The 16483-nt window shown below is 43.2% G+C and overlaps 1 protein-coding gene across 1 annotated transcript in view; it reads right to left on the reverse strand.

Moving 5' to 3' along the window:
• Nucleotides 1–16483, reverse strand: part of FBXW7 (F-box and WD repeat domain containing 7) — a 160041-nt gene that overhangs the window by 54784 nt on the left and 88774 nt on the right. Inside the window, 1 exon segment of the mRNA XM_033940721.1 lies at nt 10952–11075. Within this exon segment, the coding sequence (XP_033796612.1) occupies nt 10952–11075 (124 nt within the window).

Consider the following 16483-nt stretch of genomic DNA (forward strand, 5'->3'; position numbering starts at 1 on the left):
GGGAAGCTTTGGGCTGAGCACCGCTTGCAGAAGCTGTTGCCAATCTTGCTGCCTATGCCGGTGGGGGCCAAATCTTGCTGTCTATGCCGGTGGGGGGCCTGATCTTGATGTCTATGACGGGGAGGGGGGGCGATCTTGCTGTTTCTGCCAGTGTGTTTACTGTTAAATTTATTAGAAAATCTGAGTTTGTGGGACCAAGGAACAGATTAATAATAACAGTTTATATACCGCAGGACCGTGAAGTTCTATTCGGTTTACAATGATTAAAAATAGTACAAATTGAGAGATTAATCCAGTTTCTATTATTTTCAATGGGAAAAATTATCTTGGAACTTGAACATTTTAGAACTCGAACAGAGTTTTGGAACGGATTAAGTTCAGATTCCAAGATACCACTGTACTATAATTCACAAATGAAATGAGGTCAGTTTTCAAAAGGACTTCTACATTTGGTAGCAGACACCAGCCAGATAAATCCTTTAATCTGAAAATATTGCACTGGCCAGAACCTTGAGCCATAAACAGCCTTATATTCAAAAGCACTTACCTGTATAGAGTGATTAAGCTTATGACCACCAAGGGTGTGGTAGAACTGCACCAGTGGGATTTGACGTACTGATTCATGTTGAACTGGCAGCTTTGTCGATGTTTTTGGGGCCAGCAGAAACCACGTTTCCAAAATGGCAAACGTTCTCCTCCATTTCATTTCAACTTTTTTCTTCCCGTTTGTGTTTTTTGATTGGGTTGATAAGAAAAAGCCCATCATGGAGGCAGAATTTGGCAAGCAAATTACAGATCTGGCAGTGCCAGAGATTAATCTGGGGGGGGAGGACTGAGAAGAGGTTTCCCTTTCAGCAAAACAAAGACAATTTTTGGACTGCCTTGAGAAGGCAAGAGTGGCTAACTGATACATTAAAATGAGTTGGGGGGGAGGGGGCAGAGAGCTGGAGAGTGACAGCAATATGCTTGTATTTCTGAATGTTATTGGTGGGAGAGGAACATGAATGAAGGGGGAATCTTTGTATGCATTACTGGTATACCTCACCAAGCTACAACAGCAGATGGAAGTGTGGAGGTGGGTTCATAGACAACGGCGCGAAAGACAAAAGCGCCCGCCGATAATTGAGCGCAGCGCGCGCCGCCGCACCACTCTAAATTACAGTTTTTAGGGGTTCCGACGGGAGTTTTTGTTGGGGAACCCCCCCAGTTTACTTAATAGACATCGCGCCGGCGTTATGGGGGGTTTGGGGGGTTGTAACCCTCCACATTTTACTGTAAACTGAACTTTTTCCCTAAAAACAGGGAAAAAGTGAAGTTTTCAGTAAAATGTGGGGGGTTACAACCCCCCACACCGCGGCGCGATGTCTATTAAGTAAAGTGGGGGGGTTCCCCCCCACACACACCCCCGTCGGAGCGCTAAAAACAGTAATTTAGAGCGGCGCGGCGGCACACACTGCGCTCAATTGTCTGGGCGCGCCTTTGTCCCAGCGCGCTTTTGACCTGACACCGTGGAGGTGAGAGGCGGTGATGGTGTGGGGAGAGGTCAGTGGGAATGGGAGAATTCTAGTCACTAGATCAGTGTCCCGCAACCTTTTTGATGCCAAGGCACATTAAACTCGGTGCCGCGGCTGGAGGATATCCGAAAGTGCGCGAACGTCAACACGATGACGTCACACGTCCGTAGTGCCTACACTAAAAGTCTGCACATGTGTTGAGGCCCTCCAGCTGTGGCCCTGAGCCTATTTAAATGCCGGCAGGGGTTACTGATGGAGGAGAGGTTGCAGGGAGAGGAGGCAAGACGCCGGCGAAGAAGAGAGGTGCCGGTTGACAGCCTACAGGACGTGCCTCTCGCCGTGAGAGGCACATCCTGCACGCAGTCAGCTGACACCGGTACTTCTCCTCACCTGCATCTGGCAGCACATCTGGAATCTGCTGCGGCATACTAGTGTGCCATGGCACACAGTTTGCGATACACTGGACTAGATGAAGAGATGTATCAGGGGTGGGAGAGGGCAAAATATACACTGAGTGGTTTCCAAGGTTTGAAGTTGGATGGTTGATTTCTGATGAATGAAGTTGACATCAGCATACCAAAAGGGCTGGGAAGTTTACTCATTAGGTACAGGAGTTAATTTTGTGATCCTCATAATTGAAAATGATTATGGTTAGAGATTTAATGAAATGTGTATCTTGGAATGTAGCAGGATTGAAATCCCCAGTTAAAGAGATATAAGATACTTCAAAAGTTAATCAAGTATGAGGTATATTGCCTTTCTATTAGAAACTCATCTCAGTTCAGCCGAGCATTTTAAACTACAGAGAGCATTCATAGAGGTGGCATTTTTTTTTTTGTTTCTGCTGCAAAGAAGCCAGGGTGACTCTTTTAGTTGGTAAAATGTGCCCCCTTACAGGCTAGGCATGTTGCGTAAGATATATTTATTGTTGAGGAGCTATTACATGGGGAACAACTCATTCTTTTCAATATCTATGCTCCAAATGTTTATGAAGCTGTTTTTTTTTGCTGGGCTGTTCCACATGCTCTCAGGGTGGGTGTTTTTAAAGTGTGTATTATAGACAAAATGAATTGGAATAAAGGAGTTCCCCTTTTTTTGTGACAGCCTGGATTTAGTGAATTCCTAAAAGTGTTGTTCCCATTAGAAATGGAGAATGTCCATGTGTACAGGGTACATGCTCGACAATCAATAATTGATTATAGCCTAGTTTCAAGAAACTTTTTTTTTTTTTTTTTTTTTTTTGCAAATAGAGGCAGTGGTAATAGACTGCAGAGTTAGTACAGCCAAAATTATATCCAATGAGGAAGTCCAGGTGGTTCCCAACCTGTTTGGGTATAGACTAAGGGCTCCTTTTATCAAGCCTTGCTAAACCGCTGTTATGCAGATGGCCAGGGGGGGTAACTGAAACTCTGCATACTACTGATATGTCTCCTCAAGTCTGCTTATCTGATCTGGGTGTTGCCAAGACAACTTCAAAGATTTCCACAATCTTTGTGACCTGGGAGTTGCCCAAACAGCATCAAAAGGACAGATGGAAAACCGGTCTCTATAACACCTCCTTGATTACATCAAAAGGACTGGCCAGGGGGGGTAACTGAAATCCACAAAGTCTGCTTCTCTGGCATTCTGATTTCCTTTTGCCTGCGTGTCTCTCAATGGGAAACCGGGCTCTGTAACACCTCCTGGATAACATCAAAGTTTGCTTCTCTGACTTCCTTTTGCCTGCGTGTCGCCCGATAGCATCAAAGGGACACCGATCTTTGCAAACACCTCCTTAACCTAGGTGTTGTCAAAACAGAGAACAAAAGAGCAAGACCAGCTGTTTATGTTTTACTAAGAACCCAGCAGCTTTTCCAGCTTTTCACCCAATATAAAAGATGGGACTTGCCTCTAACCTTAGAATCCATTTTCGTTGCAACCAAGGGACAGCAGCCTGTGTCGACCCTCCTATCAATTGCCAGGATTCCCGATTGTGAAGGATGGTGTTGCCCAGACGCACGGTGATGTTATTCTATTTTAATATTCATATACTAGTCTTTAAGCCCGTTACATTAACGGGTGCTAGAACATATGTGTGTGTGTGTGTCTTTATTTCTTTCTCTCTCTCTCCTTAGCCGCTTTTTTTCTTTCTGCCTTTCTTTTTCCTTGGCTGTCCATCACCACCCCTTGCCTGCTCCCCCTGTCCATTTTCCCTTCCTTTTACCTCCCCTGTGTCCACCACCACCCCTTCACTGCTCTCCTTATGCAGCAGCAGCCCTTCTCCCTTTGTTTTACCTCCCCCCTGTCCAGCAGCACCTCTTTCCTTCTCCCCCTGTCCAACATTAGTCCTCCGTTCCTTTTCTTCAACCCCCTGTCCATCAGCATCTCTTTCGTTCTCCCCCTGTGCAACAGGTGCTAGAGTAGACGACTGTTTTTTTTTTCCTTTCTCTCTCTGTGCTTGGATGCTGTCTGTCTGTCTGTCATTCTTTCTGTCTGTGTCTCTGTCTTGCGCCATGCCTGCCTATCTCTCTGTGGCCCCCTTCTCTTCCCCGGCATGATTGGTGTGTGCCCCCAAAACACCCTTCCCCCCAAAGCAGCCCCGTTTCCCAATGCCCCTGCCCCCTTTTGTGCCATGCCTGCCTGCTCCGTGGCCCCTTTCTGTTTCCCCCCTATGATTGCTGTCTGGCCCAGGAAACCAAAGTAGCCCCCTTTCCCTCTCCCCTTGTTGAGCCATGCCTGCCTGTTCTGTGATCCCCTGCCCATGACTGCTATGTGCCCCCAGCACACCCCTACCCCCAAAGCAGCCCCTTTCCCTCTTCCCCTGCTTGCCTGCCATGCCTGCCTGCTCCCTGTGCATCAGCATTTCCCTCCTCCTCACCTGTTCCTTCGTAGCAGCATGGAGATAAAACGGCTCCCTTAGTTCTTTGCTGGATTTTTTTTTAAGTTTAAAGATGCCTACGCGGCTCCTCTCACGATCCGGCCTGCGTCGGAAGCCTTCTCTGACACAGGCCGGGATCGTGAGAGAAGCCACGGCGGCAGTTTTAAACTTTAAAAAAAATGCAGCGAACTAAGGGAGCTGTTTTCAAAGCCGCCGCCGCGGCTCCTCTCATGAGCTGCACTTATATTATGTCGGAAGATGAGAGAGGAGCCGCGGCGACGGCGGCAGATTTCAAATTAAAATAATTTATGCGGCCAGCCAGCTCCCTCGAAACCCTCCCCCCCTTTCCCTTCCCGCGGTCCGTCTGGCTGCGTTGTTCTCTCCCTCATTCTCAAACCGTCCGTGCCAGCTGAAGTGGGAGTGGGGGGGACTCAGCACCGGCTGGGCGACTCGAGCCGCCGGCCCCCAGGAGCTCGAGGCCGACAGCGGACATGGCTTGCGTTGCCGAGTTTGGTGACGTACAACCCGCGCATGCGCACTAAAAAAAAACGGGACAGCTCAGGGAACACGATTTTTTTAGTGCGCATGCACGTCTACCATTTTATTATATTAGATATATATAAGTGTAATAAAGTGTTATTGTTTATGTTTTATATTGTCTGTGTGCTTTTCTGAGTGTCACTGATCATCCCACTTGGCAGAAATAAGTGGCGGAACAAATTGGTACCAGAAGTGGGGTTGATCAATGTGGTCAAAAAAGCACCAGATGAAACAAGGGGTTGAGGAGCAGGCTCCCCCCAATCCCTCCATTCCGAATGGGAATGACAGTATAGGTAAAAATGTAACAGAAAAGGCAGCTAGGCCATGTGCACGATATAAATACAAGAAACGGAGGTGGAAAGTGAGTGACAGAAAAGTTAAAATCTTAATTTATCATCTGCCGGATAATTGGAATCCAAACAAACGGGATGGGGAAATTTGGGATTCAAATTCTAATAACAGTGAGGAGGATATATGTGTTGAAGGAGAACAGGCAGAAAGTTTAGAAGCAGAGCCTGTGAGGAGACAAAGATTACAGGGAAGTCTGCAAACAGGAGAAAATCTAACTAGAAATAATGTTATGGAGGATGTTACTCCACATGAAATCATGGATACGATGGCACGCTTTACACAGCAGCCTGGGGGACCACTAATACAATGGGTAATTCGGGTGCAGGAGCTGGGCGCAGCAGGGATTATGTTGGATGCCACAGATGCCCCTAAATTTGTTCAAATTAATCAAGAAGTAGCAGTACAAAATGCGTTACGGGAGGATCCTTATCCTGCATAAAATGCCCAATGGTCTTTATTAGAGATAATTAGTAGGGGTGTCACGAAGCGATATCCACTTGAATCTGATTGGCCCTCAAATGATAAAATTTGGTATACATTAAAAGATGCTCAAATGAAAATTAAGGAGGAGACTATGAAGGTAGCCTTAGTAATAGGTCACACTGACATATATATGTCATTACCTTTTACTGTGTCCATGAGAAATAAAATTATTAAGTACGCTGCATCGGCATACAAACAGGTAATGATAACTTTGTTGATCAATCAAATAGACAGGACTATTTTGGAAGCCTTAGAAGCGGTCCGACAGTTAGAAGATCGGGGGGACTGGGGACCTCAAAATACTTTTGATAAAAAGAGAAAAGGACAATCCAATTCAAACAGGGCTAAGCAGGTGTCTCGGAGGAATATGTTTTTGGCATTAATAAAAGATGGTGTAAAGAGGGAAGAAATAGATGGAAAAGATACAGGGACATTATGGGGAATGTACAAAAGTAGAGGACTGGGAAAGAAATCTATGCCACAAGCACAAGTGAACAAAGGAGAGAGGGAGGATATTTTGGTGCCAACGGCCCCCCCTGAGGAAACTGCTTCCATTCTTTATCCTGATTTAAAAGGGTGGAAGTGTTGGGAGGATCAATAATGTGAATGCCGAGCCTCAGTGTTTGCCTGGACCAAATTAGAACAGCGTCCACACGTAGAGATAAATATTTAGTAGAAATCTGGGGAGCAAAAGGTACAAGCTGTAATGGACACTGGGGTGGAGGAATATAAATATCAGGATTGGGGGGAAAATTATACAAGCAGGAAGAATATTACAAATTTTAAAGGTTAACATTACAGCTTTCCGATGGAATCTATAGTTTTGGTAAATTGCCAGGATTCCCGATTGTGAAGGATGGTGTTGCCCAGACGCACGGTGATGTTATTCTATTTTAATATTCATATATATATATAAGTGTAATAAAGTGTTATTGTTTATGTTTTATATTGTATGTGTGCTTTTCTGAGTGTCACTGATCATCCCACTTGGCAGAAATAAGTGGCGGAACAACCGCCGGTCGCGCTAGCCGCTAAACTAAACTAAACCTTAGGTTTGTATACTGCACCATCTCCATGGTCGTGGAGCTCGGCACGGTTTACAGGAATTGTAAAGAGAAAGGAACTCCAGGGAAAGGGTTAGATGAAGATCGGAGGAAAGAAGAATGTTAGAGGGCTAGGATGTCAGATGAGGAGGGAGTGTTAGATTTTTGAGAAAAGCCAGGTTTTCAGATGTTTACGGAAGGGTTGGAGAGCACTCAGGTTCCGAAGAGGGGAGGCGGTAGTTTTTAGGCCAGTGCGGGGGTTAACGCGTGATGAAACAACGGGCACATTAACCCCGCTAGCACGGCTTGATAAAAGGAGCCCTAAGTTTTGGGCCTATCTGCAAGTGAAGTATAGAGATTATTGATAGGGTTACCAGACATCCAGGAAAACCTGGACATATCCTCCTTTTAGAAGACTGTTCAGGTGCCTAGAAGGATTTCCAAAACCCGGCAATTTGTCTAGGTTTGGAAGTCCCTGACCTCAGGGCCAAATCGGGAGGGCATAGGTGCATGCGCAAACGTCGTGCTGATGTCATACGCATGTGCATGACATCAATGTGCCAATGTCCGTGCATGCGCAGATGTGGTCCCGAGCTTGGAGAGGTTCGTGTGGAGGCAGGGCAGGATGGGGCAGAACCAGTTGTCCTCTTTTTCCATAGAGGAAATCTGGCAACCCTAATTATTGGTAAACCAACAAACAGCATGTAGAATGTTCAGCACTGTTTTGAGAGCCCACGAAAGTAATTCTATTTTAAGGGGGGGTGGGAGACGCATAGTAACTTACATTAGTAGGAGAAGGAAAATGCTAACGAATAGGATATTACAATGGAAAAATGACAAGAGGACAAGCATGTCTTTGCAAAGTATATAATACAGGAAAACAGAGCTGGGTTATTTTCTACCAAGTTACACTCAACATGCTAAGTCACAAGAGGACTAGAGAATCTATGTTATATATGAGGCTATTTATTTTCAGCAAAAAAAAAAAAAAAACATCAGCCAAGAGTGCCACAGTTTTGGTGCCACCGTTTGGGCACCACTGTTAGGGTACCAGACTTTTGGCTTCTGGACATTTGGACAGAAAGCAGAGACTTGAGAGCTGCCAAGGATTACTGAGGAACAGTTACACTTAAATATGTCAGTAATCACGTAGGAAATGATGTCTGGGAAAGACATGGCAAAGCTATACAAGGTCCCTAGCCCGTGGCCTGAAATCCCCCCTCCCGGGAAACAATCTCTAATGGCAATTGGCGTCTACCTTTTTCTAAATACCCTCTCGCAACCCATCCTTGGGACACACCCAGCCAATTGGGTTTTCAGGATCTCTACAATGAATAGACATGAGATAGATTTCCATTTGATGGAGGCACAATGTTATATAGTAACTTAATTACTAACTAATTACTGTATTTAAAAGGTTTTATCATCTGAAGTACAGGATAACATTTATTACTTTTACCAAAGGAATAATTTCACCAATTTTTACTACTTTTACTCAGTTACATCTGCTGACTGCAGTTAAAAGTAAAAAGTGGAAACGAGATGTAAATGGCAATTCCTCAGTAAACCAAATGGAGCAATAAAACCAGGAATTGCAAACTTCAATAAACAACGGATCATCTCATCTTAAATTTTGCTGTCCAGTGAATATCTGAGCATATAGCAACAGTAGAGATGCTTGTGGTTGTTGACCTGGTTATTGGTCTCTAGCCAAACAGAGCAGTGATGGGTCGGGTCACTTTGACGTGACGATGAAGCTGGTAGCAATTCTTGGTGAACAGATATATGTCTCTCTTATAAAAAAAACCATTGTCATCTGGCTGGGGCTCTTCTCTCTGGAGAAGTAGAGACTCAGAGGAGACATGATAGAGACTTTCAAGATCATGAGAGGCATAGAGAAGGTAGAAAGGGACAGATTCTTCAGTCTATTGGGAACCACAAGAACAAGGGGGCACTCGGAGAAATTGAAAGGGGACAGGTTTAGAACCAATGCTAGGAAATTCTTTTTCACTCAGAGGGTGGTGGGCACCTGGAATGCGCTTCAAGAGGTTGTGATAGGACAAAGTACACTACCGGGTTTCAAAGAAGGATTGGATAAATTCCTGAAGGATACGGGGATTGAGGGATATAGATAGAGGTAGAGATAGGTTATGAAAGGGTATAGATAGAAGGACAAGGGGGATTAAAGGATTTAGACAAGGATCACCTTACAGGTCATGGACCTGATGGGCCGCCGTGGGAGCGGACTGCTGGGCGCGATGGACCTCTGGTCTGACCCAGCGGAGGCAACTTCTTATGTTCCTATACTGTGGTGACTGTTCACTGTATTGATAGTATTTAGAGAGGAAATCTGCTGGTCTAGCCTTAAGATTGAAAGGTTCCAACACATCTGACGTTCTTGCATCAGTTCTCAAGATATTCAAACAGAGTTTGCCATCAGACGAAAATTGTTAGAAAACAACAGGCAATTCCAACTTTGGTGAAAGCCTTCTCTGTAACTGGGCACTATGACAATGATAATGAAGATAAAGATGAAGATGCAAGTGATGAATTAGCAGTACTTCTAGTGCAGAAGCTGGTGTCTTATCTGGCAAAAATTTTCTAAGTAAAAATGTTTTAATTTGTCATCTAAGGGCTCCTTTTACAAAGGTGCGCTAGCGTTTTTAGCGCATGCACCGGATTAGCGCGCGCCACCCAAAAAGCTACCACCTGCTCAAGAGTAGGCGGTAGCGGCTAGCGCGCGGGGCAATTTAGCGCACGCTATTCCGCGCGTTAAGGCCCTAACGCACCTTTGTAAAAGGAGCCCTAAATGTTTTATAATCAGGGACCATTAGCAAAAGCATGGAAATTTTCTTATTTTATTTAAGCGGCCTAATTTAGTTGCTCTCCTATCAGGCTGCTAAATTAGACAAGGAAATTTCCATGCTTTTGCTAACGGTCCCTGATTGTAAGACATTTAGGGCTCCTTTTACTAAGGTGCACTAGCGTTTTTAATGCAGGCAGGAAATTACCGCACGCTACATGGAAAAACTAACGCCAGCTCAATGATGGCGTAAATTCTAGCACACGCGGCAATTTAGCGCAAGCTATTCCGCGTGTTAATGCCCTAACACAGCTTAGTAAAAGGAGCCCTTAGTTTTATTAAAAGCAAAGTGGATTGAATTGTAAAGCAATAAAATTGTTGGGATAAAAATGTTAATAAAAGTTGCATTCATTGTGGTTGCAGCACTTTTACATTTTACTCAAAACATACTGTGTTAGGCAATAACTTTCACTTTAGCAAATTTTTTTGTGTTCTTCACTGTACTTTTACTGTATTCCTACTTTTACTTTGCTTTGACCTAGTACTTTGAACAATATTGTTTTCTAAATATTTGAACAATTAATTTCTATGTTTATGGATACTATATCTTAGCAATTCATTTTGTTCAGCTTTATTTTTTATTTTCTTGGTTACGCAATTTTTGATCTACTCAGTTGTATACATTAATGTAATCTTTTGTCAACCGCAAAGAACTTCACGGTTCTGCGGTATACAAGCTGATTGTTATGGTATGCTATGCAGATCTGTCTCATGCATAGGTACTATGGAGGTCCTGAAAACCCCAGTATCACAAAAAATGGGTTGAGAACCATTGCTCTAAACTAATGATAGCAATTTGCTCCACTTTCTAATATACAGGCATGCTCTTAACCTTCTCCTAAGGAGACATATACATCTCTTACCTTTCATTAAATCTCTTAAAAGAATTGCCCTCCCTTTTACTAAGCTGAGGTAGAGGTTTCTACCGCAGCCCGGAGTGCTAAATGCTCCTATGAGCGTCAGAGCAGTGTTGGAGCATTTAGTGCTCCGGGCCGTGGTAGAAAGTTCTAGTAAATGGGAAGGGGGGGGGTTAGTTTGTTAACCTATGTTAATTTTGCATACAAGCTCTTCTCTGAAAGTATGCAATTTGTGTGACACCTTCTAGGAGCAAAGTTGGAGATACCAAGTATGTACAACCTAGTCTGAAGTATTTCGCAATACTCTGTTAACATTTCTTACATATTCTGGGGTTATCTGAGGAATTCATGAGAAAACAAAGGTACTTAAAAGTTAAGGTGAACAGCCGCTTTCCCCTCACATCAACAAAGCATACGCGAAAAGAATATTTGGCAGAGCCCACCATCTTCTTTGCATTTCTCCCGCCACAGAAGGTTGTCCTCAGCTAGAATCCTCCAGTAACGGCAGGTCTGTGCTGCCTGCAATAGGTCCTTGGGCTCCAGGAATGAAAGCACGTATAATGCCAGCTGTGAAGAAAGAGGAGATAAAAGTTACTGAAATGTTTGCAGTTGCATACTTTACACACACAAATCATAACTTATTTGCGCCTCAGGCAGCATGAAAAACTAGTAGTATACCAATGTGATGAAAAATTCAAACTGCAATAACAGAGTTCAGTTTTAATGTTTCTTACATGGAAAAATACTAGAAGCCAAAAGAAAAGATGAGAAAAGTTGAAAAATGAAATGAAAAAAAAAAAAAAAAAAAGTATGAAAACTTACACATTAGAAGACTATGCTCACCTCCAGGGATCTATCAGTTTTTTGAATTACAGAAAAAAAAGCACCCGATTTTTCAGAACAAAGAAACTTTTAGTAGATCAGAACTGCACGATCCACACAGTCTTCTGAATGTGTCCGTTTATTGTGCTGTTACAGCTCATGCTCAATTGGTGTTCTTTTGCCTCTATGCTTATCAGTTTGTCTCTCTCCATTGCATGTTTGAATTTCATCAATGCTTACTCCCACCACAACTGCTGATGTCCATTACCTTCTCAGGGAACGTTTCTGCAGATTTCTTTTGAGCCCGTTCCCGTCAGCTGTACATGACATCCCCTTATCCTTGAGTTTTCATTTTACAAAAAATGATCTTCTGGTACCCAGTTTAATCTGCTAGATATTTAAGCGTTTCTATATAAGAACATAAGAATTGCCATACTGGGAGAAACCTAATGTCCATCAAGCCCAAGTATCCTGTTTCCAACAGTGGTCAACCCTGGTCCCAAGTACCATGATTGCTATGTAATAAAACAGATTTTATGCTGCTTATTCTATGGATAAGCAGTGGATTTCCCCAGGTCATCTCAATAATGGCATATGGACTTCTCTTTTAGGAATTTATCTAAACCTTTTTTAAACCCCGCAAGGCTAACTGATTTTACCACATTCTCCGTCAACAAATTCCAGAGTTTAATTACACATTGCGTGAAGAAATATTGTCTCCTGTTTGTTTTAAATCTACTACTTAGTAGCTTCATTGCATGCCTCCTAGTGCTAATATTTTAGGAAAGAGTAAACAAGTTATTCACATCTACCCTTTCTGCTCCACTCAGTATTTTATAGACCTTTATCATATCACCCCGAGCCATCTCTTCTCCATGCTGAAGAGCCCTAGCTGCTTTAACCTTTCCTCATAAGGAAGTCATCCCATCCCTTTTATCATTTTTGTTGCCCTTCTCTAAACCATTTTTAATTCCACTGTACCTTTTTTTTAGAATTGCACACAGTATTCGAGATGCAGCCCTACCAAACAGAACAGTGAAAATGAGCAGCTACCTATGTATTTTTACGGTTTGCCTTGTGCACCCTGACAACAGATATGATTTGGCTCCTGCTCCATGTGGATCCACCAATATCCCTTTAGCGAAGGCTCTTCGGAAGTTTTAGAGAAGGTCAAGTAGATTTCATAGCATTTTATTGGCCTAGACCAGTGTTTTTCAACCTTTTTTGGGCAAAGGCACACTTGTTTCATGAAAAAAATCACGAGGCACACCACCATTAGAAAATGTTAAAAAATTTAACTCTCTGCCTATATTGACTATATATAAAGTAATTCTCTTGAATAGGAATCAAATAAACACAAAGAAAGTATTTTATAATTACTTTATTACAAAATAAAAATTATAAAAATTATAAAATACTTTATTCAGTGCGAAACCTGGCCCTGTTTGGCTGAACACAAAGCTGATATTCTGGCTGGAATCGAAGAAAGACACACACGTAGCTCTTCGTCAACAGCTCTCAGTCTCTCTCTGTATTTGGTTTTTGTAGCATACAAAAATAGACAAATATACCCTCCATCCTTTTTATTAAACCACAATAGCAGTTTTTAGCGCAGGGAGCTGCGCTGAATGCCCAGCGCTGCCCTTGACGCTCAGAGGCTCCCTGCGCTAAAAACCACTATTGCGGTTTAGTAAAAGGTGACCATATTGTAAAATATAGACAGCAGATATAAATTCAGAACTGTGCATAGTAAGTGAAGGGAAGTTTTCATCTCTGGGAATTTACCCAGTTAACTATTAAGTTATTTGGGCAAATTCCTTTGAAAACTGTGGTAATACTGCCTCCACTTTGCTAAATTTAAAATAAAATCATTTTTCCTACCTTGTCTGGTGATTTCTGGTTGCACTTTCTTCTTCTGACTGTGCATTAAATCTTTCTTCCCTTCTATCAGCCTGTATGCTTTCTCTCCTCCACACCTCATTCCCTCCCCCAACTTTTTCTTCCTCTCTCCCTGACCTTTCTTTCTTTTTTTCTGTTTCTCTTCTTTCCTTCTGTTTCCCTGCCTGCCCCCTTTCTTTCTTTCTCCCTGCCGTTCCCCAAGCCACTGCCACTGCCGCTGCCATCGGGGAACAGGACCCACCAATGGATAACAGGCCCCAAAGCCGATGCCGACGCATGCTCTCCCTGACGTCAATTCTGCAATCGGAGAGGAAGTTCCGCCCAGCCAGGCAGCGATTGGCTGGCCCGAACTTCCTCTCCGACTGCAGAATTGACGTCGGGGAGAAGAAGACTTATCGGCTCGATAGATTAGATCGCCAAGACAAAGTGAGTCCTGGGTGATCGACTCACTTTGCCTTGGCGAGCTACTGGCGCCCCTGCCTCGGGTCCCCTGTCAGCTCCGGGCCCGGCGGCCCTGCGGCACACCAGGCAACATCTCGCGGCACACTAGTGTGCCGCGGAACAGCGGTTGAAAAACACTGGCCTAGACCAAATTGAATTCTTCTTTCAAGAGCATGCTATTTCAACCTTCTACTACTTATTGTATAGTACTACTAGTTGTATGAACAACAGTACACAAACAGTTCCTGCTCTACAGAGCTTACATTCTACACAAACTACAGTAATCACATTTATGTTCAATCTGTGTTGGTTTTTTTTTTTGTCAATCCAACAAGAGCGTCACCATTTAAGTTAGGGCTCCTTTTACTAAGGTGCGCTAGCGTTTTTAGCACACGCACAAGATTGGCGCACTCTATAGCGCGCACTAGCCAAAAAATGATCACCTGCTTAAAAGGAGGCGGTAGCGGCTAGCGCGCGCTATTCCGTGCGATAAGGCCCTAACTCACTTTTGTAAAAGGAACCCTTAGTTTCTTCCACCTTCCCCTCCCCCCAAGAAAATCCCATCCCCTCTCCCTTCCATTAAAATAGATTTTTTTAAAAAACTGTATCATCATAGGATTCAACAAAATAATAAACAAAGTCACAACAAACCACAGTGCCTTCTTCGACCCACAGACAGATACCACATTCGAAATCGTTACTCTACATTTTGAGTCCATTGTCATAACAAATGGGAGCCAAACAGAAGAAATCTCTTTTTTCACCTTAAGCTACCCGCCAGAGCAGCGAGTCACTCCGTCTTCAGCAATGCATGCATCTGAATTCTCAGCTCTCAACTTGTAATGCAGCTGGTGCACTGTCCACTAACTCGAAATATATGTTTTAAGACCTAAACATGTCTTCTGCACATTCATCTTTACGGCTTAGAACAGTGGTTTCCAACTCAACCCCTTTGCAGGGCCACATTTTGAATTTGTAGGTACTTGGAGGGCCTCAGAAAAAAATAGTTAATGTCTTATTAAAGAGATGATCACAAAAAACGTAAAGGGAACAATACATAGAAATTTTCAACACCTTTTAAACCCGAATGGTGCTCAGAATCCACAAGTGGATAGGAAAAAGCTTTAGCATGGGGAACAAACCCCTAAGGCATTTTTCACAGAATCTATCATTGCACCACCGATTTTGGTAGAAAGGTGAATAAAATATCTCTAAAAAACCGGTGTAATTGTTATATGTCCATAAAGTGAAAAAATATCCAATACGTAAGAACTTCAAAACTGGTGAACTTAATTCAACTTATCTTAAATGTCCATACAGCGATGGTCTTGACAGGTTCTGACGCGTTTCGCCGAAATAGGCTTAGAAGGCTTCTTCAGAGAACCTGTAACGCTGTGTGAAAGATTCAGTTTGTAAATCCTTCCTAAACAAAGACACCACATCTATGCTCATGTGGCTTCAAGAGACCCACTCTGTTCCTCAGGGTGCTCTTCTAGTCACTTTAGACATAATGGCCTTATATACGAACATTCCTCAGAGCAGTGCCATTGAGGTAGTCCACAGACATCTAGTGACCCTCAGTTTATCAGCAGCGAGAGTGGAATTTCTTGTAACAATTGCCAGCATTGCCTTGCAAAAGAATTACTTTATGTTTGATACTGAATATTTTTTGCAGATCCAAGGCACTGCCATGGGGGCCACTATGGCCCCCACTTTGGCATGGTTTGTATGTTACTGATTTTGAAGAGACTTACATCTACACCTCCACTCACTCCACAGATATTTATGTGTGGAAGCGCTATATAGATGATGTCTTTTTGATATGGACTAACACGGTGGAGTCTTTTTACAGTTTTTTGTTGTGGTTAAACACTTGTAACCCACATTTACAATTCACATCTACCATTTCTACTACTCAGATTGCCTTTCTTGACATATGTATCACTCTAAGTCAGGGGCATTTTGATACTACGATATACCGTAAACAGACAGATAGGAACAATCTATTGCACTATGACAGTTACCATCCACGTCATTTGAGGGATAATTTGCCCATGGGCCAATTTTTGCGGCTCAGACGATTATGTAGTGATAAAGAGGAGTATAAGGCACGCTCTGTGGAAATGAGACAAAGGTTCATAGACAGAGGATATCCGAGTGGTATCATCAAAAAGGCTTTTAAAAGGGCCTTATATGCTCACCGCCAGTATTTATTACAGCATTCCCCTGCTATTGAAGAAGCTCGTATGGTGTGCACTTTACCTCACTCATATAAAGCCTTTGCCATCAAAAAGATTATTAAAGCCCATTGGCACATTTTAAAAGTACATCCAGGGCTCTCAACCCCCTCTGTTTGCGTTTTTGCGAGGCAGAAATTTACGTGATCACATTACGACCTCTCAATTTGTTAGTGCACATGTTAACATCTCAGCTCATTCTAAAGGTCACTTTAGATGTGGCCGCTGCACAATATGCTCACATGCTCTTGAGACCACTCGAATTGACCACCCCAGTCTATCTAAATCCCACATTCTTCAACATCATACGGACTGTGACACTCGGGGTGTAGTTTATATGATCATGTGCCCATGTAAATTGTTATACATAGGACACACTACTCGTAGCATTAAGGTACGTATCACCGAGCATTTGAGCAAGATCAGGAGGGGTGACATGGGAGCCCCCTTAGTGCAGCACTGGCACTCGCTATCACACCAGCTAAATGACTTAAAATTTTTAGTCTTGGAAGTAGCTCACCTCAAGAGAGGCGGTAATGTCCAAGCCTGGCTATGGAAACATGAGCAGAGATGGAT

Source organism: Geotrypetes seraphini, chromosome 1 (genome assembly GCF_902459505.1).
Source record: "Geotrypetes seraphini chromosome 1, aGeoSer1.1, whole genome shotgun sequence".
NCBI lineage: Eukaryota > Metazoa > Chordata > Amphibia > Gymnophiona > Dermophiidae > Geotrypetes > Geotrypetes seraphini.